The following is a 27463-nucleotide window of genomic DNA, read 5'->3' on the forward strand; positions in this document are numbered from 1 at the left end:
CCTGGGACAACATTATATTTTCCTGCAACAATTTTAGGTTTTGCTTAATTGTATCTCATCAATGGAGAAATACTACATTGAATTAGAGGTTTGTAATTGTAATATGACTTACTGATTCCATTCTATCCTCATTCAATCCAGAGTGATCTTTTAGAAGACTCACTCACAACAAGCAATCTTTACTAGTTTTAAATCATCTCCCTTCTTGCTTAATGTCCACCATTCAGTTACATTTCTCTGTGCGTTGGGGATTTTTAAATCCAACAACGCTGCCTTCAATCATTCATACATTTCCTTCATTCTCCAGCTTGATTACAAAATTACCTTAATTCATCAAATATAGATTGTACACTGGTGTTTGCAGCATTTAAAAACCTTACTATCTGTGTGCTTCTCACATTTCAATTGTCCAAGTCCTCCCTTCACATGCAAACACATTCATTGCATTGTAGTTTAAATCATCCAACATCATTTTTCAATTGTTAAAAGTTATTTTGGCACTCTTTCCAGGTTGTGCATTTACTGTCACAACATAAACAATTGTGTAGAATTTGGTGATTTAAATTTAGATTCTAGATGTTTTCCTTGTTTGAGAATCAGAACAAATTTTGGATGATTTAACTCCAATTTAAGACAATCTTTTGTTTTCCGTAGGCATGTTAACAAAAGATCTTAACAGAGCAAAGCAATTCATTCTTCATTTAACATCACACAGCATTTCCTAATAATGTGGTTTCATTTCATTCTTAAAGCCCCACCGGATTTGATTTCCAGTCTAACATTAGGTATATTTACAACCTATTTCATAAATGTGGGATGTTTAAAACATTCCCTTAAACATTTTTAAAAGGCAAAGAAAAGATTGACTTACCACATCAGCTGAAGAAATAAGAAGATCAAACCTTTAGCTCCATGAAAAGACTCTTATTCTCCAGGGATCGAATCAGTCGTACTTTGTACATTTTGATAAGATTTTCTCACTGGTTGAATATCACGTCCCGGGAATCACCACTTTGTAAGGGTCCAAATATGACCCCATCCATCCGTTTGGCCCAACGGCGGAATCCAAACGAGGATTATAGCGCGTTCTGTCTTTTCCGGCGCTTGCAGATGACGTTTTGGCATTATGCAATTTTGTATTATTATCTGACTCCAAGATAATGTTAATATAAATCGGATTGAGAATTACTTTTAACAGTTACAGAATTTGGGTGGATGTTTGGTCATTCTTGTTTAGCCCTACTTGTTATTGCATCCGTTCATTCGGCTACTCATGTCGCTTTGGACTCACGCACCGGCCGTTTATTAATATTTAATAATCATGCGGGCCCACGATCACAACCGAATCAGGCTTGGTCGCTGCTAGAGGTTAGACCATATGTTCAGAAGGCCGCTCTTACACGTGCTCATCTCTGAACATACTTTATTTAGTCCCCATAGAGGTGCAACTTAATTATTACAATATTTATTTCTAAACAGAGGCTCACGACCACTATCATAAAACAAACTGACCGTCTTCTCCAATGATAGCTTTGTATAATCGCGTCATAATTTAATATGCAACTTAGATAGATTAATATTGAAATAACCAGAGGCTGAGGCTCATCTGATTTAGAGTGGTCAGACGACATTTACTTGTTACTCTAAACAGGAAATTAGCCTCCACGCATCTAATTTAACTTAAACTAACGCCAAGTGCTAGTCGGATCTCCAAAATCCTCCGCTGATGTACTACTATGCCATCTAGTCTGGGATTTTGGTCCGTAATACTAGCCTGATTTTCAGACATTGCGGTAACAAGGATACATCGTAATTTACTAATCATGTCAATAACTTTCGTAGCAACACAGAATAATCCAAACACAATTTATTAACCAGGTAGGTAAAACATAATTCAGAAGCCAATTTACATTCCAATTCGAATACGAAATTCAAACGAAAACCCATTGCATACCTGGTAATGAGATGAAGATCTGGTTACAGATTCCTCAAAGTAAAATAACAATACATGATGCTGTGCCAGGACAGCATCATGGGGGTGCATTTCTCGATATTGAAAGTCCCGCCTAAATCTTCTACACATCTCCTTAAATAACCAGAGAACAAAGCATATAGGAATTTGGTACTGATTGGTTGTTGGTAAAACTAAGGGCTGTCCTTAATCTGTATACAGTGGGTGATTGGTTTATGCTTAGAAAGGGAGGTGTCTATCAACATCGAATGAAGTTTCACATATACTTTAACATTGAATTCTGTTGTTATATGAGTGAGACCTGTAACCACTTGCAATGAGACATTCCAATAGAAAACAAATAAGATACAGATTTTAGATTCTTTGTGCATGTAGCATTTCATATACAGTTTGCTTTTAGAGAAAAGAATACAAATGTATGACACCCTAAAGGTGTGTCTTTGAAACCCAAATGTGTCTCAGTGGGAAGTCCACTGTGAATCGTGGAGAGAGGCTTTTCTCGCACACTCACTTTGCCCCCATGCAGTGTCCTTTGGGGAGGTGCTATCTTATTTAGGAAATTGTCTTACATTCCATAACAACACATTTCAAAACCTTGAAGAGAAGAGAAGATTCGAAATAGGTCTGTAATTGGCAAGGTCAAGTGTATCACATCCAGGCATTTTCGAGAGTGGTGTGATGGCTGCCACCTTAAGTTCAGGTGGAACAATCCCATTTGTGAGAGAAGTGTTCACTATATTGACAATAAGAGGCCTGATTGTGCGCAGACATCCCTTGAGAACAGCGGTTGGAACAGGGTCAAGGATACAGGTAGTTAAATTTATTGCAATCATCAGTTTGAGATGGAGTCATCGGTTACACACTGTAATGAACTCAGGGAAACATATAGGAGGACGAGTAGGTGGTGGAACCTCTAAGGGCGTAGTCAGAGGGCAGAGTTGATAGATTTATAAATATCCAAAAAAAAAAGTTGAGGGCCCTGATGTGTTATAACGAGTCTTAAATAGTCACAATTACTGATAATGTTTGAGTTCGGCTCTTGCCACCTTAAGAGCCTTACTGGCTGGCTGGAGATAAGTGGCTACGCGAAGACTTGCTGTAACAGGCAGGGGGAGAGATTTTTCATCCACACCCAGAACAGCATTAAGGGTTTTCCATTGAATTGGTTGGCAGGAGAGTAGGAAACAGGCTATTTGGCAAAATGGGAGTTCTGAATCCCAAAGTGAGACACTGAAACGAATGCTTAAAAGAGAACTATAAGTTACTTGCGTAACTTGAGTTCTCTGATAGCATTAAGTGAGGTGTCTCACCAGATCAAAGAAGAGGTATGCTGGTTTTGAATGACGAAATGATGCTGTGTGGCTCCTCTTTTACTAAGGTAAGGAGCCACTCCCCAGGCAAAAGCGTCATGTCTGCCAGCCAATATAGGGGCTGGCGTAATGTAATAGGGCTTCTGAGGAATACGTGGAAGGGGCGTATCCCATAGTAAGACACCTCACTTAATGTTATCAGAGAACCAGAGTTACGCAATTAACCTGTAGTTCATCTCTCGACTTTAAAGTTAAAATGCAACTTTTAGGTGATTTATTACCAACTAAAGATTAAGCATTAAATCTAACACTAGATCTCTATATTCTATTTATTTTTCATTCAGTGATAACAAAAGGGTGTCGGGACATATTTTCATATAACAAGGGAAATCTTTCATTATTAAATAGCAAAGTCAATAATATGAAAATTTTCCATACTTTTGTATTATATAATATTTTCTAAAAATATAAAAAGTGATCAACAAGTATATTTGCTTTATTCGTGTGATTTCATACAGATAGTTTTAAGCATTCTATCACCAAATTCACAAATGTATACATTTTAAGAAATACAGTTGCCCAGAAATGGATAAAGGGTAAAAACAAACTAACTTGTTTATAAGGTTTGCAGTTATTAACTAATTTCTGTATCCAGTGACACACGTGACAAAAGACTGAACGAATTGAACCCAAAGACTCTATAGAGATGAACGAATCAATCTATATCTGCTATGGACTGCATCGCCTTATATTGGAAAGATCAAATGACTCAAGCCCGAAAACTCGATAGATCAGGGGTATACGTCGGTGGTGTGCCGATGTCCTGCAGTGTTGAGCTCCAGCTATAATCAAGCACACTTAAACAACTAATCAAGGTCTGAAGAGTCACCTGAAAACTACAGGTAGGCTAGGTTTTATCAGGGTTGGAGGTAAAATCTGCAGGACATAGGCACTCTAGGACCTAAATCACTATTTTCTGCACCAATAAAGTACATTTTGCCAAGATATTTTGAGAGATAATAGAAAATTGGGTTGCACCTACATCGGTCTGGACATGTTCTTAAAGGAATAGTTCACTTTAAAATGAAAATTCTGTCATCATTTATTTATCCTCATGTTGTTTTAAACCTGTACGAATTTAATTTTTCTGATGAACACAAAAGAAGATATTTTGAGAAATGATGGTAAACCCACAGCAGATAGTGACCATAGACTTTCATAGTAGGAATAAAAAAATGATGGAATTTAATGGGTACCATCAACTGTGTGCTTACCATCATTTATCACAATAGTTCCCAAAAAATTTTTCCTACTATAGAAATCAATAGTCAGTATCTGCTGTGTTTTTACCATCATTTCTCAAAATATCTTCTTTTGTTTTCATTAAAAAAAAAAGAAATTCAAAAAGGTTTAGAACAACATGACGATGAGTAAATGATGACAGAATTTTCATTTTAAAGTGAACTATCCCTTTAAACATTACAGATGCAGTCTTTCAACTTGCCACTATAGTCCTAAATCACATTTTTCCTGCAATAAACAAGTGCATTTTGCTACAATATTTTCAGAGATAATAAAGAGGATGATACAGTAATAATTTAATGAAAACCCAATTTTGACCAAAATTGACATTCTACATATTTATTGATTTTTCTGAAAACATTTCAGCGAGACATCCAACAGGTTTTGCCAGATCACATCACATATATCTTTTAAAGTACATTTGTAAGAAAAAAAATATTCTTTTTTTTTAGTTTATTTGAAGATTGATTGATAAGTCATGATTCAAATGTAAACAACACTGTAAGTTGTGTATGAACTAAAATGGCGGCACGATGGATTCTCATGGCTCTCACTTAATCCTTGGTGTTTCAAATCTAATGACATCATGGAGGCGTGATTTATTGCCTATTGTGAGGCCTGAAAGCTTGGAGTCTGTGGATTTCAAATCTGTAAACTTTTTCAGAAACATTATACCTTAAGTTTGAGGGCTTGACATAAACTATGCATGCTCCTGGACCTCGGCAACAAACCTTCCCCGCATGATGCCGTCTGACTTTAAACACCAAGGATTTCATGAGACCCGGCTCCACCTCCCCTAGGTGCGCAAGACGTTCACTGGTTCTTGCAAGTTCAGTGAATAGTTGTCATATATGGGTTATGACAAATTATGCACAAACTAATGAACTTGCCACTAAACTGATGAAGCAAACACCACTTCAGCAAAGGAACTCAGCAGGTGTCAACCTAATTCTTATAACACAGTGCTTGTGGACTGTTTAAAATAGGGTTAGAGTTAAACGCTGCATGACAGTTGGTCCTTACTAGGAGGAGGCAAGAAGACCTCTTGATATATACAACCAAACTGCAGTTTCACACACTGAGCGACTACATCATTGAATGCTGTAAAAACCAAAGCCATCTAATACGGGAAAGAGATGTTTTGCGATTGTGTGACGACGAGCTATCTTAATACAGACTGCCGAACACCAAAAAAATGTGAAACCAAAACCCCAAAATAGGTTGTCTCTTACTTACTGTATGATTTAAACATTTAGCATCATATATTCTGTGTAACTGTTAAGATTTTGTCAGTATTATGATTAAGTAAAACATACATTATGGTGAGCATTCAAAGATGAGTTCAATTTAACCACAAAATTCATCAAACTCAACAAATAACAGCAACTCTGCAAATCCATGTTTCAGTGCAGAGGTTCCAGTTTTTTAGCAGTTCGTAAAAACAAATCTGTTTGCAGTCAACAGCTCAAATTTTTGGCCGGTTTTACAGACAAGGGTTAAGGCTAGTTTCAGACTACAACGAATGTTTGAGGTGTCTAAACTGAAAATAACTTGCCCTGACAGATCTTAAAATATACCAGTGTCAATGTTTTGGCTTAAAGTTTTTCTAAGGCATTTTTATAAACGTGATTTAAATATTCTAACTTAACTAAGGCACAGTCCTGGCTTAAGACAAGCCATGTCTGTAAAACCGGGCCTTAGTGTTTTTAAGCTGTAGTATTCACGATGAACCCCGATGCTGTTGCTTCAGTTCGAATGCCTTTAAGAGGAATACTTAAATAATTTGCTTTAATCTGATTAAAGTCTGGCTGAAACGGCGTAACAATAATCTAACATTTGTAACATTAAGCCAGTTTAATTGCTGTGATATACCTGGACTGCCAGGAAAACACGTCCAGCTGCAGCTTTTTGTCTTTTGTCAGGATTGTAGGTGCTTGTTTACTCATGATTGATACATTTTTAAAGACAAACACTTCCTTGTGCAAAGGGCTACTGAGTTTTCGCTGATAGTTTAGTGGGCCCACACGTCAACATTTGGCTTAACCAATAGAACGATTATTTGTTCAACAAATGGAAACTGGTAAGAGGCATTCTGTTTAACTAATATCAGACAACGGCGTTACATCATTCTCATTAAAGCTGGTCTGAATTCTGAAAGCTGATGATGTGACCTTCTGATTGGACCAATGGATTGTCATCGGTTTAAGTGCAAACTCATTTAGCCTGACACAGAAGATGATGTTACTGATGCACTTCACAAAACGTTCTGTACTGTGCAGAACCATCTACTGTTTTTTGACATTAATGATGAGAAATAAGACACAAAACTGTAACATAAATGCAAAGGCAGATCTAAAATTCACTGACCAGCATTGACAAACATCACTTAGAAACATTTCACATTCGTTATTATAAAAGCATGGAATGGAACCATTGAGTTCTTTGTGTAGTTGAGATGAAAGATCATGGGGTCAAAGGTCATGATTGTTGTCCACTCCACTGGGTTTCCATGGGCTGACGCAGGAACTCCTCCACCTGTCGGGCCATGTCCATCGTCTCGTCCAGATCAAACTCTCCCTCCGTGTCCAACATGGGGTCATTCCTACACACACAAACAGAAATCAGACACTGGTTTCATTATCGCCACAATCAATGTAATAGCTTGATAAAAATAAAGTGCTTGAAGTGGTGTACAAGAGACTACAAAGTAAAAAAAAATTCCCCCACTTCAAGCACTGTAAAAATACAAATAAAACCTCACAACTCACATAGACGGATAGATTGTAAAGTTATGCTGTTGACTGATGGTGGGTGACATTGCATGCTCCATGAAAGAGGAATTCCCGTGAGATGGTTCAGGATTGGGTGAAGAGAATCTGAGAATGAAAATTTGCAATGTAAAATCCATCATCTAGGCCTTTAGCAAGCACTTTTATACAAAGTGTAAGAAAAACAATCCAGAAATTCATTAAAATAAGGCAATGCTATAAGAATAGTCATCATGTTCCTTTCTAGTGTTTACAGAAGTTTTTTATGTAACTTTTTTAAAGAAGTCCAGCCACAAAGTGAAGTTTTATGTTAGGATTTTATTATTAATAGGATCAAATCCCAAAGTTATTTTATGCTTTTGACTCATACATCATGCAAATTTCCCTGTCTTTTTTTAAATACAGTTTTTTGAACACCTCCTAGAGCGTTTTTGCAATTTGCACAAAATTTAATAAATATAGCATCTAGAGACACTGACAAACTTTCACATTTCAAGGCTGTTGAAAGGAATCTGACTCCTTCCCTGCTGAAGCACGGCACAACCTGACCAGTGGAGGACGTTGCCATCCTCGGACTGCTCAGCAAGCGCAAGGGCATCCTCGCAACTTGTTTTGAAAAGCTTGTGAATTGACCAACCCATTCTTGTATACTGTGTTAATATTACATATTAATAGGAACATGAAGAATAAGGGCTTTTTTTCTTCTGTCAAGGTTTTGTACCTTAAAAGAAAAAATACCTTTTTCTTGTCTTCTTGTTTCTGACTTTTATCAATTTTATTTTTATAGTCAGGAGAAACTGTACTCACTCAACCTTCACCACCTGCTTGATCTCTGGTTTGACATATCCATCCCCCACTGCCTTTGCTAAAAAAAATACAAGTTCACATTCATTAAGAGATACATCAAAAACATAAAAATACATTGTTTTCCTACAACAGAGCCTGTTTATATTTAAAGTCCTATACTAGAACCTGATCTTACAGACAGTTTACCCAATAAGAAAAATTCGGTCGTTATTTAGAATTATTCAGATGAGTAAGATGAAGTGTAACTTCAGAATGCAAAGTTATTTTATCAATTTTTATGGACTTTTATATTTGTCCTTTTAGGAGTTTTAAAATAAGTTTGACAATCCTTGTGGTAAACACAAAGTTTAAAACAACATAAATGAAGCAAATACTTAACAGAGAATAAGTCAATAATGACAGAATGATTATTTTGGGGCTTTCAAAAACAACTATTCATCATGAACTAATTTCAGAAGATCCCAGAGAGTAATCATACAGTTTGGAGGTGTGCAGTAACGTGAGAAGACTTCATCTTTAGGCTGGTTAGGGTAGAGGAATAGTAGGTGGTTCAGATCACTGATCCGATCAGCCAAAGAGCGGATGGAGAAATCTCTAGTAGTGAAAGGCATGAGGTTCCACACCATTCGTTCTCCTGCAAGAAATACACAGGATCACATTAAATGATACTTCAACGTAAGTTTGCAGTAAGTGCACAACACTCTCTAATATTGTATGGATTGCTGTGGCGGTGGTGGCATTGTATTTACTCATGTTAACATGCCCTACCTGCTTTATTGGGGTTCTCTGCAACCCATGCAATAGTGATCCCTCCAATCTCAGAGTCGCTGAATCGCAGGAGAAATGTGCCATTGGGTTTGGACATCAACATATCCTGAGCCTGCTGTTTGTTCAGGAACCCCAAAATTGCTCTGCAGATAAAAACATGAAATCCCAGTGAGATCTGAACAATTATTTCTCAGAACTCCAGTGAGATCGGAGTAGCCAATATTCATCGTTCTAGTGATCTGTGTAATCATTACCCATCATTCCAATGAGACTTCAGATGTTTCTTCATTAGCTCAATCACTCCATCAAACCACTGCCAGAATGTGAAATTTCTGCTTGGTAAACTCTCCTGTAAACACAACAAACGCCATGTTATTTCATATTAATTATCTAACGGATACACTGCATAATGAGATTAATGAAACGTCCATAAAATCTCCTTCATGTTCATGTCATGATTATGAAGGTGTTATGTCAGTCTTATGAACACCCCTTCAAGTAAAGTGTTACCAACCTTAGTGTGTTGGGAATACAACTTGTATTAAGTCTTTTATATCTAATAGATGTTTTTTTTCAGCAGGGTACTGGTTCATATGTGTACAGCTGTGTATGGGTTAGTATTACCCTGTTGAACTGAGACCAGGTGATGGTCATATTGCGATAGTCCTCAGGATTGTTGCTGGAGCTGCTGAAGGCCTTCTGAGCGAGGAACACCAGATTATCTTCTGACAGGCCTCTGTCGCTCTGAACCTCTGATTTATACTTCATGTTCAAAGCCTCACACAGCTGTGGCCACATAACTTTATCAGGGACCACAAATGGCACTCGACCCTGAACCAACAAAACAAAAAACGAACTGATTGCAAACCATAGAAAATTACACTCATACAATCATGCTTTTTTGCCTAGTGCAAAGGATTATTGAGGCACATATCTTCGAGTCAGCAGAAAAGGGTAAGAAATAAAAATAAGTAGTTATAAAAACAACTGCCAAAGCTACATAGACAATGCATATAACAATAAACATCTTATAATATCTAAATCATATTATACTATATTATATTATTCCTGCCCGCCCCTGAAGTTAATCAAATGTGTAAATGACATGTAAATGATGTGGTCACATACCGGTTCAGAGAAAGCATTGTCCCAGAGCACAGTCGCTGTGGCGTTGTTATCTTGACTACCATGAACGATAACCACGACAGGCAGTGATAATGTCTGCACAAGACAGAAAACAACGTTTGACACAAATGCTACCTCACTGAACGCAAGTTTAAACACACTCCTTAGCATTTTACATAGTACTACTGCAAAGTACATTTTTACCTTGACATGAAACACAAGCTCATTTCCTCCCACACTGAACTGAGATTCAAACAGAACGGTAAACTTCTCTTCTGTCACTGATTCTGCCCCACGCCGGTCTGAACGCTTAATACGCTTCAGAGACTGCAAAAGACAAACAGTTAAAAGTTTTAATAAAAATCATTAACTAAACAGCAGGACAGAAACGCTCACACAATCTTTACAACACTCAGTGCCACAAGGTTGCTCCATGAATGAGGTAGAAAAAGCTTTAGAAATTATTTATTTATTATTGCCTAGTGTACAGTATATGTATCAAGTGGTAAAAAGGCGTTTTTATTGATTGAAATAAACAGAGCAGACATATTACATGTCATTATAAAACATTAAAAATAAAAAATAAAACCAAACAACTATTTACTTAGTAGATAGTAAAAGTTTAACATACAAAAGTACTTGCAACTGGTGTGAAATGATCAAAGAAAGCATTTATATCAATGGTGGTGTTGTATCTCTATGGGGTGTAAACGACTCCACCATTCATTCAAAGATGGACAACACTGAAAGCATCCAGACAGCAATCTGCACTAATAATAAGCTTTTGTCCTCAAATTATACATTTAATCTTATGCATACTGTAGGCACATCGCTCAGATATCAAGTATGAACCCTTTGACCTTTGTAATGATATACAGCCTGACAAGTAAAAATACCGTTCTTGGTCAATATAATACATAGTATACTTTAGTTTGTAGTATACTTTAGCATAGTTTGTAAACAAAACATACAGATCAGTCAGCTTAAAAGGTGAAATATACTACATACTACATAAAACTCAATTTTCCCATGCCAAGTTTCTTATAAAAGTAACATTTTTAAAAGTAAAATGTAAAGGTGCCGGATTTTTTTGGGATCGTTTGATTTTCGGTTCATTCACACTGCCAATGATTTCTGGAATCTGTGTGTGCATTCACACTGATACTGTAAAGATCCTGTAAAGATTTTCTCTGTAGCGTCTGAAGTTTGCTTATTATCCATTATTTATCTCTTCAGAAACCACTTGCATGCATTTTTGTTTTTGATAAGACTATAAAGGAGCGCTTGACACATTCTGTTGAATGATCTTACTGTAGCTTCAGATTTGATATTCGACAAGCTCCCTGATCTCTCCTTCATACCAGTTTGCAGACATTTCTCATCGTGAATGTGCATGTAAAACACCTGTTTCAAACAGCTGAAAGATATATCTTGTTGCGATGACATGCGTGCAATTTTGTTTATTATAAGCTGACATGAGCGTGTGACGCGCTAATCTTTTATGATGCTAAATGATCTCCGCTTCAGCACGGATAGTGACAAGCTCCCTGATATCTGCTTCAGTCCAGTTTGCAGACATTTCTCATCATGGATGTTAATGTTAAAGAGCTGAACCATAACTTCATGGTGCCATGACGCGCATCCTCACTACGGCACGCCCCTTACGGCATTGTTTCTGCGTCTCAGGCATTCACACAGAGGGCTTACCGGGTAACTTTCGGCAATGTTAATAGGTCCTCTTTTTGGGAGTGATCCCAGAACATTTAAGTGAAGTCTGTCTGCCAAAGTGCTGCGTGAATGAGGTTTATGTTTCCTGCAAAAAAGCTTTTTGTATTTTTACTTTTCTGTATACCGCTGTTTCACTGTCCAAATAACAGGATAATGTCTTTCTTGCTCTATGAAGTCCCTTCTTCAGAAATTTGTAACAAGTTTTGATTGTGTAGCTTGTTTAGTGTGTGTGATTTGACAACAGCAGCTTAGCGCACATTGTCAGGAAAGGCCACGCCAGATAAAGAAAGCTGTGGGATTTGACTCCAGGATGGAAATAATAGCATCTCGCTGGCATGGCGACAATAACACTCTACTAACGCATCTCTTCCTATTCTCCGTGGAAGCACAAAAAGGTCACGCCATTTTTTCGTATTCCTGTAGGCGGAGGTAAGTCAAAAATTCAGAATATTGTCCTATACCTATACCTGGGAAATAGAGATCTGTAGTCCATACCAGCTGTTCTCTGTAGAGCTTAAAAAAGTTCATTCTTATTCCAAAAATATATTGCTTGGGATTGAGCTTTATCATGTTACAGGAATTATTTATGCTTTAACAGCAACATTACACACCAACTAAAGTTAAAAAAATGGGATCACGAAAAACGCCACCTTTAATACATTTAATCAAGTAATTTAATAAAAATTAGGTGCTTTTTATATTTACAAGCATTTAGTTGAATATGTAACATGAAGGGTTCGTTTTACCATGGTCCTGAAGTGTGCACTCAGGGTGCCTGTGGTTTGGTGGTACTCCATAACACAGTTGTTGTTTAAGATCTCCCCGCTGCTGTCACTTCAACACAAAGAGAGAAAAAAAAGTCATGTTTCTGAAAGCGAAAGATGTTTATTGCAGAAAAAAAAAACACACCCCAACATCTTAAAACATGTGACAAGCTTGTTTTTATATTATAGGTCAACTTTACCAAGGCCACTTGTTTATGACTTTGTTCCTATTTCTGTACTCATGCACACAGCCAAATCTCATTCGTCCAATGAGATTTACACAGTAAAAAACGGAATAAGTTGGTTAGGAGTTACTTTGCCACTTCGTTTTAGGAATGGCCAAGAAAAATATTGGCTGAAAACTTTTCATCTGATGATGACAGAGATCATGGCTCATTTCAAATTTAATCTTACTTGCGGGTGTTCTCGTTCTTGAGTAAAGCCTTGGCCTGTTGCTCACTGACGATGGAGGCTTTAACCTGAGGTGGATTCATGTGCACGTTGAGTTTTCCTCCGACAAGCAGACGCACCGTTGCTGAAAACTTAGTCTGAGTCTTGAGCACCTGAGGAGGCTGCTTCTCTATAATAAACGTGCTGAAACAAAACAAACACTGGTTAACAAAAAAAAACTCACTGTAAAACCTAAAAGTTAACTCAACTCAAACCATTTAAGTAAACCGGTTCCATTAGTTTTAAAACACATACATTTGAGTACTGTGAACTTAAGTAAGTTAAGTAGTAAGTTCACACTACTTAAATATAAGTGCATAACTGCCCATGACTTCAGTTCACAGTACTTAAATGTATGTGTTTTAAAACATAAATGGTCTAATGCAACCGGTTTACTTAAATGGTTTGAGTTAGGTTAACTGTTAGGTTTTACAGTGTGTCTAAGAGACACTTGTTGCAATAGTTTGTGTGTGTGTGTGTACCTAGTGACCAATGCTGAAATGATGTCTGTGACAGTAGCATTGAGTTCGGCGAGCAGTTCCTCGGTTGGTCCAGGTATGGGCAGCTGCTGCGTCAGGTGCTCAACTCTACGAATCTGTTGTCTATTTTGCCAGATCATATCAGCCAGCTTTTCACACCTGCATTTACAAAACAACAACATCAAAACATATTACAACAGCACTTTTTAACCATAAAGCCTGGTTTGTTTCTAGGTTTGCTCAACGACAGTCTATAGTCACATACATTTTCTTAGGGTGTTTTCACACTGACACTGTTTAGATCGGCCCAAATGAGCTTTCGGTCCGAGTATGGTTCGTTTGGGTTGGTGTGAACACAACAGCCACACTTCGGTGCGCACAAAACCCCCACTCCGGGACCACTCTAAACAGGTGGTCTCTGTGTGGCTGTCGCCGAGCTCTGGTGCAGTCCATCTGTGGTGTGAGAGCTGGTCAACCTCAGGCCGAATTAAATACAGGAAATTCTTCACGTTTTGAGCCACTTGGCTTCCGTCATGACGTGAGCTGAGTGTTATATTGTGGGTCAACATCAAACAGGGCAATCTTGGTCCGTTGCAGAGATTCGCGGTCTTCTGGAAGTTTGAGCTGAGGATTTCATAAATGCACAGCTTTCCTCCACACATTTACGGTATTTTTAGCAAACGTCTCCGTGATAAGGGCTTTATAGAACATTTGCACAATTATTTGCATTAAAGCAAAGAAACTTCGCAAAGACGTGCATCTTTATCTGTATATGTTGCTAGCTTCACTCTTCGTGTCAGGCAGGTTGTCATGGAAACATGTGGGGGTGGTCATGGGAGTCAAGACCTGTCAGAGACCAATGACAGCGCTGACAGTTGTCACATGGTGTAAGGTGCGGCGTTTCGAATATGGTAAAAACAACATATGTGAACAGGAAACGCACCAACATGTGTGAAAACATGCTAAATAGTCCTTGATGTCATTCTATTCTCCGACAAAGCGTCTGACTGGCTTACACGGCCCCCTGCTCAGTGCTTCCCACACGACGACTTAACTTAGGCTGACTGCTCGGCTATATTTACGGTCTCCCTGTGATAATGACACTCTCTCCAATCAAATAACTAGCAAATAATCAGAGCTTCCATGTCCTATCTCTTTCTCAAATAGTTGGGAACACGCGTCCTCCACATTTCCCATTAAGTTTGGTATGCAAGTGCGTCCTCTTAAATAAGATAAAGACACCACAAAGTCAAATTACAAAATCTAGACTAATCTGAACATGCGTCGCGTACTCTAGTTTCTACATCCAGGCCATTCTGAATATAACCTAAAAGCTTTGCTTGTGTCTCATTCGAGTTTGTGTATACTCATATTGTGTGAAATGTATTGACAGTGCCTTTGTTATGTTCGTGAAGCACTCTGATCTGCATTTTATGTATGAAAAGTGCTAAACAAATAAACCGTCACTGTCACTCATTCAACACCCAGCAGCGAGTATATATAGTATTTGTATGTGCCGTAAACGTGTGTGTGTGTGTGTACCAGGTTTGCAGTATGTCTAGTCCTCCCTCTGCTGGTCCTCCATTTCCAGCGAGCTGTTGTCGTCTTTTCCACTGAATTAGTTCATCATCCACGATCAGAGCCTGCTGTTTCCGCAACAGAGTCAAAGTCTTCTGATGTTTCTCTGCAAGCTCCTACACACACAGACACACACACACACACACACACACACACACACACACACACACACACACACACACGAACAAATCAATACATAGGCACACACAGACAAGCACACCCTTTTGTGAAATCTAAGTTAAAGTCTCATAATCTAATTACAGGATAATAAAAATCAAAGAGTCATATATAGCTATAGCTTTCTAAATCTATTTATTAATTTTACAAGTTTAAGTTTATGTTTTGATAATCGTTCTGAATCTGATCCCTTCACAAAAAAATCCATTTTTTCAGCTTTTTGTTAAATGAATTTATAAACAGAGAAAAAAAAAGATAAAAGATAGGATGAAACGCTTTTTTCCCCGTATTGTTTGTTTGAAAGCAGAGGGTCTGTTCTTTTATTTGATATTTGTGTGTTTAGATATTTAAAAAAAAAAATTTCCTGTAACACAAAAAAGTGCTGGCGGGCAACTTAAAAAAAAAAAAAGGCTGGCAGGAAATGAGTTAGAGATCTGAGAGTTCATAAACCACTGACCCCTTTCAAATGCTTCTTTACACAACACACAGCCAAGAACTCAGCAAAAACTCAATCTTAAGAACAATTAAAACTTTTCACTTTAAAATCAAAAGACAGGAATGTAAAGCACTTTTCCCGGTCAGGTTCTCATTAACATGATGTTTTGAAGTGTTATTTCATCACCTGTTGTGCAGTGTTGTTACCTGTCTGTATTTCTGTAAGGTGTTGGCCTCTCGCGTGAGCCAAGCCTCCAATGTTGACTTCCTGCTCTGCAGACCAGTTTCTCTCTGAACACGCTCGGCTGGTGGAAGGCTGGACAAACTACTTAACTGAGCTACACAACACAGAGAAATTCATAAACATTTATGGCTACTAATGCTACTAAACTAAATGGCTACTGTAAGTACCTCCAACTTTGTGAATATTTCTAATATTTGTCTAAAAACATCTAATAACATGATAGTGTCCTCCAAAAATAAAGACCTTGTAGGTCACTTGTGCAAGCATCTTATTACAACATATGGTTATACGTTAGGGATAACAGCGGCCAGCAGCAGCTTATTACAACTTGTGGTTTAGTTGCAAGGTTGTTTGTCCTATGCATCAGATTTATAGTTTAAACATTTATGGTTTGAAATATTTTGGAGGATGAACTGGATCATAAGAATACTTTAGGTGAAGAACTCTGTCTGATCTCATTCAAACATAAACCGGAACCTTACAGCATAACGCAATCGGTCACAAGAGCCAACAGGTTCACATTCCAAGCTGACGTAATGAAGAGCCAAAGCTCACAATTGAAAATTGACGTATTGCTTCTAATGGTGGCAGTTTTCTAATGAGTGTTCATACCAAATCTGAAATTACAGCAAAAATAGACCATATGAGCTTAGTACACTTGGAATATTTTGAATTTTTGAAGGAGAAATGGTGACAATTTTGTATGCTGTTTTTTATATTTGATAATAAATTAATGGATACTTTATTTGCTCAAAATGCCTGAATAGTGTAATGTGCAATAAAAATACAATTAATCCTGGAGCTTTAAATTCATAAGTTATATCCCAATAAAATTGCTAAATAAATAATTTGATATCCTGATATATAACGTTTTGGCCCCCGGCCGATAAAGGCGATAATTTGAAGAGTTTGGTTACAAAACACAATAAATCCATTTTGACAAATTTCGGTAAAAACGTGTTTTCTATACAAAGAAAGTGACAAGATGAAAACCACTATTTTCTGTTACAAACTTTCACATAGCATCTTTAGGTTATAAAAACATAAAAAATTCAAATCCATAACTTGATTTTCAAAGATTTATTATAAAAACAAATTTTTTTTTCCACAAAATGCAATAAATGCATGACAAGTTTTTTTCAAAATTCTATAAATCTATTCAGTCAATGTGTAAATGGGCATTCATTTTTGCCATTTTATATTCATTTAGTTGAACAGTTGTACACACTGATTAACAAAAACAAACATTAATGGCATTAATCAAAACACTTACTTTATCATATTAAGAACACTGTCATTGCTGCGCAGTTATACTTGATGTCGTCGCTTAACATTTTTCACAGCGATCAGCTGTGATTCTCGTTGACTTTGAGTTAAATTATGGAAAGTGTTTCATAAGATCCCCTGGGGTCAATGTGTTAGCACGAGAGAAGCTACATGCTGTCGGGAGAACAAGCGATCGTCTCCAGAGTGCCCTTCGCGTAAAATTATTAGATGTTAATGGCTTACGTTTCTTACCCGTCAAAGAAAACCACAGGTTTATCAATGCTATTTAAGTATTATTTCGTTTTTGTTTGTTTGTTGATCACAAAGTAGATGATGAAAACTAGGACTCCGTGTACTCAACGCACCCCAATTGTTTGTTTACATTGCGTGGAATGGTGCACTGTTATTTGTGGAGCGGATTTATTGCATTCTGTAAAAAAGGAGGAGTGGTGTTTTTGTGTTTTGGGAAAAAAGGGAGAAAAGATGACAGAATAACACGGTGGATATTGGATTTTGCGTAAAATTAAGAATTTACTTTTAAATACAGACCTGATCTATAACACTGATTCTGGCAGTAATTCATTTTTTTCAAAAATGGCGTTTATTGCGTTTTGGAACCAAACTCTTCATTTATTAACACATAATCTGTGGATCGTATTTGGGGGAATGGACAAACGACCTTAACAATGGTATGGGTTGGAGGATAGGTTAACTCTTTCCCCGCCATTGAAAACATTTCCCTGCCAATGACACTTTCCTGAGGGTTTTTTACGGTAATCTGTAATTCTCCTATTATCCACTGGATGGCCAATCTTACCCAATTTATAAAAAAACTGAAGCAAAAACTAATTTTAAACTCTGTTTATGTTTTGATAACCATTCTGAATCTGATCTCTTACAAAATTCATTTTACAAAAATGCAATTATTTCAGCTTTTTGTTCAAAATTTTGTATTTTTGAAGAAACCTACCCATATTTAAGAGGTTATAAAAAGAGAACAAATTAAGGTTTTTGTTTGTTTGTTTGAAAACAAAGGGTCTCTTGTTTTATTTCATATATTAGTTTGTTTATATATTTATAGAAGAAAATTTCCTTCAAGGCATTTTTTGAAACTTTTGTGAAAATCACAAATAATGCTAGCAGGCAACTTTTTTAAAAAGGCTGGCGGTGAATGAGTTAAACATTTCTAAACATGAAATAAATGCACCCTAATTGGTATCTGAACCATTTTTAATCTTTAGTCATTTTCAGCTTTAGTCATATAATTTAACAAAAAAACAAAGGACTAGTTTTCCAGTTTGTTGTAAACTCTGCCTCTTTGGACAACAAAAGAGGCATTAACCCCTTACACGGCGCTCAAACATAGACATTTCTCAGACCGTGGTATTGATTCAAGGTATCGGGGGACTTTTAACGAGTACGAGTACTTTAGAAAATGTGGTATCGAGGCCGATACCCGATACCAGTATCGGTGCATCCCTACCCATATCAAGATTATATTTTCACAGAATAATCTTTACATTATGTAGGATGATTTTGTGTAGAATACAGTAAATTTAGCTGGGTTTTTCACAGGCAGTTTTCTGTTTTCCTCTGTCATGTAAGGCTGCTATGCAACATTGCAAACACTGCCTTATAAAAATAAATCTGTCATGTCTGTCAACATTGTACCTGAATAATAAATAGAAATCTCAACAATCTTGTGTTCTATACCTGTCTAGCTATGTGTTTTTGCGTATGGTGAAATTAAATTAAAGGTCTGTCATTTCAGAGGTTTTCTTCTGACAGAAAGCAGATGATGCCATGCATTCTAATTGACACCCTACCTTGTATCCTCAAGCTCTCCTGGTACTGAATGATGAAGTATTCCTGACTATGCTGCAGTTTGCGGAGATCATTTTCTGTCTCCTGCATCATAATGCGAAGCTCTTCAAACGTCTGGTTGATCTGCTGGTATCTCTGAGGGGTTCCATCTACTGGACCAGAACCTGGACTGCTGGCCTGACCACCAAACACAACTATATTCATACACCTATACCATCCACTTATGGCACTTTTCCATTGCATAGTACGGCCCGGTGTAAATTCTACAGGTCTATGATTGGTAAGAGCAAAGTAATGCGAGATTATTATACTCATGCTCCTTCATCAAGTCTCTGATTGTTTACTGTTGTCAATTCATTAAAAATGACAACACGTATAGTAACATAAACCAAAACTGTTGTGCTTTGAGTAAACCAATGATGTGGTCATCTGTGTGTTGTTGTACAAGTTGTACAAGCATAGCCATTACACTGCTATGTTTCATTGCGTCTTTGTGTTGCATTTAATGTTATATCATGGCAGTAGAGGCGGCGCAACTATAACAATAATCCCACCCACTTAACTGCAGCAGAAAAGTGAGCAAAGTCGCGTCGTGCCAAGCCTAGTCTTACCACGCAATGGAAAAGCGGCATAATATTCTCTAAAAGTGGATCAGTGTGTATTACTTACATTAGTTGCTTCCTGTACAAGTCTTCGCTCAGTGTAGAGTATGTGTTTGACACACCGCACAAACTCCAGAGGGCAGGGGTCATAGGTGCTCTGCAAACACACAGACATTGAGCTTAATGAGACATCATTACAGCAAACAATGTGCCAGTCTGAATTGAAGTGTTGATAATGTTGATGAGTGCAGAGAGCAATAGCCTGAAGGAGGTTAGTGGGAATAGGATCTAGTGGGCAGGAAGATTTTAGACACTTCTGTTTCTGAGAAGGGAGAGACTTTGTGTGCAGTGTTTGGTTGCGTGCCCAATGAGGCACAGTCGAGAGCTGATTTTAGTTATTTTGCTGATAAAGAATGAAGCAAAGTCATTGAAAGTTTAATATGAGCTGTTAATTTTGGACTGGTATTAAGACATTAGCTTCTACATTAGTAGAAAGGAAAGAGAGGAGAGACTGATAAGTTCAGAAGGGTCTTTGGATTTTTGCCACTTTTGTCTCAGCAACCCTGAGATTCACGTATAACATCAGATAGCCAGGGGGCAGAAGGGGTTGTATGTGCTAGTCTAGTAGTGAGAGGGCAAAATTGTATGAATATATCAGAATGTTATAAAGTTTATTGAGTTTGCATTTTACCCAGCCCTATGTACATATGTACCAGTCAGACAGAATATAACCACAATTATGTACTTTTGCACACCTGTACTATGCACATCTTCCTTGTGCAACAGTAAATACTGCTGTCTGTTTGTACTATTTCATACTCATATGCATATTCATGTTCATGCATCTGTTTTTATTCATGTAAATCTCATATTTAATTTATATAATTCATGCATAATGGTTGTACATATGTTCTACTGTTTTATTTATAATTTACTGGGTCCAATGTGTTGTAAAGAGGAGATCCTGGACTTGATGCTTCCAAGCCAACAAAACACGTTACCAAAGAGCCCCCAAACTCACTCTGTTGAGAGGTTATAATAAACACATCTTTGAATCTGCACCTGCACGGTCATCACATGGTTAAAATGATCACATCATAGTATATAAAGTGGTAAAAACATGCTTTGTGTGACAGTGTCACAATGTAAGACTACTAATTGTTAGGTGGGTTATATTGCAGTTTTCTCAGGTCTCTTACCTTCAGCTGTGAGGCGTAATGACCCAGTTTGATTTTGAGCAGAAACCCATCTTCACCCATCTGATGTTCTGCCTTCTTCTGCAACTCCTGTATCAGACTGTCCAACAGACGCTTGGCTTTAAACTCATCCTGCTGATTTTCCAGATCTATTGCATCCCTGCAGAGCACAAACACAGTTTGTTGAAATTTTTATGTGTTAGTGTTTGGCGAAGTCTCAGCTGGGCACATTTCATGTTCTCTTGAGCAAGGTATCACGAGTGCAGGTAATGCGGGAATCTATAATTATAACTAGATAGATACATCTTCTGAAGAAAATGTGAAGTGGTGCTTGCCGTTGCAAAATTCAGGGGACAAAATGTTATAATAATGTGAACATGAGTCAAAAGAGCCAACCCCGATATCTCTACGATGTTCTGATACAGAGCTACAGGTCTTGCTAAACGGTTGCTAGGGTAACTCTGTTTGGTTGCTAGAGAGTGAATTGGCATCCACCAGTGATTATACTCCAAGCAACAAGTAAAATGATCCAACCTCCTGTCTTTATGATGTTCTGATGCAGAGATATAGGACGCCTCGCCTTAACACTTGTTTGGGGGGCATAGTAGACATCAGACTGTGCAGGCCGTGGAGACAAGCCAGTTGCAGGAGCCTGTGTGTGTTAGCTTGAGGTTTGCAGAACCTGTTCCCAAGATGGCCGCCATGCCTGAACCTGGGCCATTTCTCAATACCAAGTATGCCAAGTTTGGCCTTGCGTCCTTCATAGTTCAGAGTTGCAAGTTCAGACTCGAAAGAACGAACCCCCGAGGACAGAAGGACGCGAGTCTGGTTATATTGCATTTGTGTCATTCAGTCTAACCAATACGTGCAGTCCAGGTTATTCTTATTTTAATGTTTTTTTAACGAAATATATCAAATGCAAAAACTCTAATGTGTGGTTAAGGCAACACTTGAATACGCTGATAAGCTTTAATGTATTTATAACAAAATTAAGTATGATATAAACACATATTTATTTATTTTATTATAAAATCATTTATTTTAATACTACTACTAAATGATTGTACAACATGTAATAAACACAGGAAAAACATTCAGTTAAAGTAAAGCACAGTAATTTACTACAGTGTTAAGATTATAGAAAAATATATTTATTTATTTAATGTTTATTTGACAGGGACATATGCATAAAACATTGCTTTATAAAAAATACAAAGTAGATGCCATGCATACAGGTTTATAGCCAAGACTAATTTGCAACCCCTGTCCCTGGTTAGTAAAGTTAAAACAGAGATTACAGAGTATTGAAGCAAGAATTTATAACTATTAAAATACATACAATAAATACATCCCATACATAAAATAAATGTAGTAATCACTATAAAACAAAATCTAGACAAATTTAACATATGAATACATTGCGTTGTAACCTGTATAGTCAGTGTTCACAAAGTTGTTTCAGTTTGAGGCATTGCTTTAAATGTGTATTAAAAACCTTGGGTCCTTTCAATGTTTTAATTTCTGATGATAAAGTGTTCCACCATTTTATGCCTCTTACTAAAAGTGATGTCTGACCAAATGTTATACAGTTTCGACTTATTGTGCCTTTAGTTCTTATTTCACTCTTTTGTTTCACTACTATAAATATATGATTTAAGTTATGAAACTTAACTTTACCATCAGTTAAAAGGATAACAAATAACAGACTTCATATGAATAATAAAGATAAATAAATTGATGAGACAAAAATTGGCAATTAGATATATCCAAATGTATATTTTAATATAGGTACTATCTTTACTAACTTACCACATATTTGAAGTTTATACATCTATATTCTCGACTAAACGGCTCTAAAACTACATTTTATGACACAGAAAAAGTAATATTTCGAATATTGTGCAAGCTTTAGTTTCATTGTCGTTGACACGAAATGCATTCGGGGAAACTTGGCTGTCAGAAGTCCACACAACTCACCTCCTGATGCATCCTGAATAAAATGGGAGGATCAAGAACACTTCTGGGGATGTTATGTGAACTTGGCTTGATGCGAACTTGGATTTGGAACAGTACTTGGGCCGCGACTGATGACGTTTTACAAGAACACAAGTACAGACAAGAACGCATATTGAGAAACGGCCCTGCAAGATGCTCGCCATGCCTGAACCTGTTTCCAAGATGGCTGCCACACCCGAGCCAGTTCACAAGACGGCTGCCACTTCAGAGACTTGTTAATTAAAACTGTTCCATTTACAATCAACCACATAAATGTGAATGTGCCATCGATTTTTAATTTCCAACCCTAGACAGCAACTTTTAACCCCCAGCAGAGTAGGGACACTTACCATGCCTGAGCTTCCAGCCACTGGGCCAGATAATGCCGCACCTCAATGGGAAAATGCTGCCCATACAAAGACTGCATCTGGTGCAGGGCATCCCCCTGCAACTGCTGCGCCTGTATCCACAATGCCATATCCAAATCTGAATTCAGAAAGAAAGAGAGAGAGTTATGTTAACAGGTGCCAGTGGTAATAAGTTTACATTAATGAACATACAGCCAGAGCCCTTGCTTGTCCCTAAGCGCTCGAACCCGAGTGATTCTAACAACAGAACACAGCATATAGCTAATAAATGTACGTTTCATTTTCTGTGTCTGCTAACAAGACCAGCAGTGTTAAAACTCTATAAATTTTTGAATAATTATTTCAAATCAAATATTAAACCATTTGTGCACATCTCTAGATAAAACCTTTGTGACATGGTAAAAATATTAAGGGGTCCAGTCCAGCGCCGCATTACGCAATGTCTATAAAAATAAAACCCATTATTTTCTTGGAGTGTACGCACACTGGGGACATTGGTCCCCGGCGCTCTGCCATGCCCAACAACCCCCTTTAGAACAACAGTGGAGAACAAGTATTTACAGATGCTCTTGATTTTTCGATTTCTGTATTTAAAAGCTATGTTGATAATGTGAGAAAATAACATAACGCCTATGGAGACACCTGCAAAATAGAATAATTTAAAATGATGCACAATAGTTGGAGTATGCGTATTGAGCTGCCAGTGTCAACAAGCTGTTACTTGAAATGTGTGTTTTGACCTTTTTAAATGCGACAAATACCCTGAAAGTGTTGATCATAAGGGCTTTGACGAGATCTTGTGCAACCCGATCTGGCAAGATTTAATATATCTCATGAAAATAATTATTTGAGATTAAGATTTCTCATGGAGTTAAAATGCTGGATGTTTCTCAAACAAAAGGCAGCATACTTCGGAGGTCGCATTTGTAGGCTGCATATCTCATAAAGACTGTCTTATTATAGAATATTAAATAGGCCCTTTAATGGATTTTCTTTTTTTTTTTTTTTTTGGGGGGGGGGGGGGGGATTTTTCCTTTATTTGACAGTATTTAGGAGACAACAAGAAAGCACAGGGTGGAGAGAGGGGTATGGGATCGGCAAAGGACCTTGAGCCGAGATTCGAACTCGGGGTCTCCGAAAGTGCATCTGTACCATATGTTGGAGAACTGCCCACTACACCACCGGATTCGACGAATTGTCACTTTTTAACTTTAAGTACAGTATAATGTAGAAGTTTGAGCATAAAAGGGATGTGCAGAGTTACAAAGCTCGGAGTCCAATTAGATATTTCTTTTAACAGAAGGCATTTTTAATGATCTACAGTTAATGCGGAGTCTAAATGGTAAGTGGAAAGAGATAGAGCTACTTAAAACCTCATAGCACCTGTTACATCTATAATCAGGGCTGCGTTTTTCGATAATGCTGTCTCTTAGCGTGCTAGTATGAAGACTCACTTAAAGGCAGGGTGCATGATCACTGAAAGTCAATGTTGACATTTGAAATCACCTAAACAAACACGTCCCTACCCCAATAGAATCTGGACCTTCTTTTGATAGACCCGCCCCACACATACACAACCCAGGCAATGATGTTGGTTAGTAGACACGCCCCTTACTGCTGATTGGCTACAAGTGTGTTTTGGTAGTCGGCCCGACTCCCTTTTCCAAAGTGTTTTACAAAAATCACGCACCACGTCTTTCTTACGTACGACATTAGCAGGTGCTGTCCATGGTGATGGTGCTGAATTGGTTGATAGCAATCTTACTAGATCCATATTTCATACTGGCATGTTCATACATATATCCATACTTATTTATATATTTGTCTATCTTTAACAAAGAGAAGTAAAATATTTTATTTCGTATTCACTGAACCTTCTTTGCAAAAAAGTATTTGGCTACTTTCATAATAAACTTGACGTTGAACAACAAAAGTAGGTGCAAATCTATATATGCACGTTATATTAAAGCACTGTAAAGCTAATCTTTACATTATAGCGATGACGCTGGTAGTGATGATTCTCTCAGACCAATCAGTGATCTACAGTGTTTTCGCCTCACGTTTGGTATCAGCTCGGGTCGCTTGGAACTAGGGATGCTAAACAATTAATCGCGATTAATCGTTAGCAGAATAAAAGTTTTTGTTTACATCACATATGTAAATTATAAATTATACATAAATATACAAATGTATATACACATGTAAACATTTCTAAAACATATACATGCATGTGTGTACATTTATTTATACAAAGTTATTATACACAGTTCACACACATATATGATGTAAACAAAAACTTTTATTCTGCTAACGATTAATCGCGAAAAACGTATCGGGTACCACGTACTGCACCCAATGGAAAAGCTCCCAAAAGTAAGCTGACCCGACCCAAACCAAACCGTGGGGTACTATGCAATGGAAAAGCGCCCACAGATTTTAAGTTTATTCATCTATATTCTCTACTAAACCTTAAAGCTGGGAAGATTAATCATGCAAATGTGCGTTTTCTGAATAAATGGATACATTTTTATGAATTAAGGTGACAAGCCGCCACATCCAAAAGCCAGAGGGCGCACTCGTGCAGAAACTCTATTGTGCTGCAGAAGAAGAACCATTACAAACGCCATTCCAGCATGTTTACATTGTTGTTCTAAAATAGTTTCAGGTATTTTCATGATAATAAAGAATATTTTGAATGATTGTGTTTGACGAGTGTTGCTTTTTTAAATGCACGTTGTAAACGACTCAGACCCGTAATGAATTTAGATTGGTAAGGACTCCCTACCGATCACAGAGCCGTAGAACACTCACAAGCTGTGCATGAAATACAGAATCGGAGTCTTGCGATTCAGAATCGATTTCAAACTGATATTTTTAATGGTAAACGCGTTGCATCGTCACAGCCCTACTAAACATTTTTGACACAGAAAGAGTAATATTTTCGAATATTGTGAAGGTTTTTAGCTCCACTGTCGTTGACGCAAAATACATTGTGGGAAACTTGGCTGTCATAACTTCACACAAGTCACCTCCTGATGCATCCTCGATAAAATGGGCGGATCAAGAACACTGTGAACTTGGCTTGATGTGAACTTTGAATTGGAACAGTACTTGGGCCGCGACTGATTGCTAATGTGGGTTACACGCGTGGATACTGCCTACTGGCGGTCTGCATGTGTAATTGCACGTCGACACGGACGACGACGCAGAAGTAAATGAAAACTGAGCTGAGTAGCCTTGGGTGTAGAGGCGTAGGTCCTACGCGGAAGTATATTGGGTACTGGAAATTCAAACAAGTGCTTCTCTTAATGTACATTTGAGTATCATTTAAATTTATCAGTAAAACATATTTCAAGGAATGATGTCTATAAATGCTGTCTAGATAGGCACAAGCGTTAATCAAACTAATCTGATGTGATTTAAAGCCAATTAATCCTTCATTTATTATTAAACGGCTGTCATGGGCTTTTAAACACTGACACACATGCAATTGACTATATAAAACGTTTTGCCAAAACACTCAAAAATGCAGCCTTGCTGAAACTACAAAATGATACAATTCCTGTTTTACAGTGTAACACCTGGCTGTCATAACACAGATTTATTTAATGGAGATTAATTTGACGGATAGTGAGCGCTTTGGTTAGCTTTAGCAGCTAGCATTAACTCTAGCATTAACTTGCGGACATAAATCTTACGCAATTGTTTAGCACTGTTATATTTTAACAACAGACATATTATTTGTGCTGAAAACACGTCGTAGTATCATGTAAATGTCGACTATATTGTCCTTGACTCGATCAGTTTATCGTGTGCTAAGCTAAAGTAATGTTTGAAACAAGCAAGCGTCAGGTAAAAACATAGACATGAGAAAGAAGGAAAGAGTCAGTAAAACAATCCTCACAGCACTGACGAGATCAGCATCAATAAAATCCGATGAGGCCTCGGAGTTTTGAATTTTTCACAGGGTTTATTTATCCAGACATCAGCGCAACTCGACTAAAACAACTTTAAGACAAACACGAGTGAGTGAGTGCACTGACATCTACCGTCTGATTCCGCCACTTTACCATAGTAAAACTCTCAAGCAACACACAGACACTACTGCAGCCAGCGGTACATGTGTACACATACACTCATTAAATCAGCTACTGGAGTTAATAAAAAATCCCAATATTTAGATACGGACACGGTTGATCAATGATTAGCTGGTATAAGTAATTATTTATCATTACTATTTTATCCTTAAAAATGAAAGTGTCATCTTACGTGTCTTGATCAATTTATTTATTTATTTTCTTTTTT

General features: G+C 37.4%; 2 protein-coding genes across 3 annotated transcripts in view; one reads left to right on the forward strand and one right to left on the reverse strand.

Moving 5' to 3' along the window:
- Positions 1–5260: 5260 nt before the first annotated feature.
- Positions 5261–27233, reverse strand: stat5b (signal transducer and activator of transcription 5b). Of its 2 annotated transcripts, none has more exons than XM_065242685.2 (19): positions 27063–27233; positions 23141–23276; positions 20799–20955; positions 19667–19756; positions 19000–19174; positions 15871–16001; positions 15016–15167; positions 13477–13632; positions 12959–13138; positions 12527–12614; positions 10257–10379; positions 10056–10148; positions 9552–9758; positions 9182–9276; positions 8928–9070; positions 8638–8793; positions 8160–8217; positions 7353–7460; positions 5261–7186 (listed from the first exon to the last, which is right to left on the reverse strand). In XM_065242685.2, exons 2-19 carry the CDS (start codon positions 23266–23268, stop codon positions 7063–7065), a joined length of 2364 nt encoding a protein of 787 aa, XP_065098757.1. In that variant the 5' UTR covers positions 23269–23276; positions 27063–27233; the 3' UTR covers positions 5261–7062. The 2 variants fall into 2 exon arrangements, with proteins under 2 accessions (XP_065098757.1, XP_065098758.1); XM_065242686.1 differs by having other exon boundaries at positions 7073–7212.
- oplah (5-oxoprolinase, ATP-hydrolysing) overlaps positions 26231–27463 on the forward strand; it is a 42775-nt gene continuing 41542 nt past the window's right edge. Inside the window, exon 1 of the mRNA XM_065242684.2 lies at positions 26231–26435. The gene's annotated coding sequence lies outside the window, so the exon portion shown is untranslated. The remainder of the gene's footprint in view (positions 26436–27463) is intronic.

Source organism: Paramisgurnus dabryanus, chromosome 1 (assembly GCF_030506205.2).
Source record: "Paramisgurnus dabryanus chromosome 1, PD_genome_1.1, whole genome shotgun sequence".
Taxonomy (NCBI): Eukaryota; Metazoa; Chordata; class Actinopteri; order Cypriniformes; family Cobitidae; genus Paramisgurnus; species Paramisgurnus dabryanus.

Coding starts and splice junctions, on each gene's coding strand:
- stat5b (XM_065242685.2), bottom strand. CDS start 23,268: ATGGCATTGTGGATACAGGCGCAGCAGTTGCAGGGGGATGCCCTGCAC. Junction 13,139..13,476: donor ATTTCAGCATTGGTCACTAG/GTACACACACAC, acceptor GTTTTGTTTCAG/CACGTTTATTATAGAGAAGC. Junction 12,615..12,958: donor AAGAACGAGAACACCCGCAA/GTAAGATTAAAT, acceptor TTTGTGTTGAAG/TGACAGCAGCGGGGAGATCT.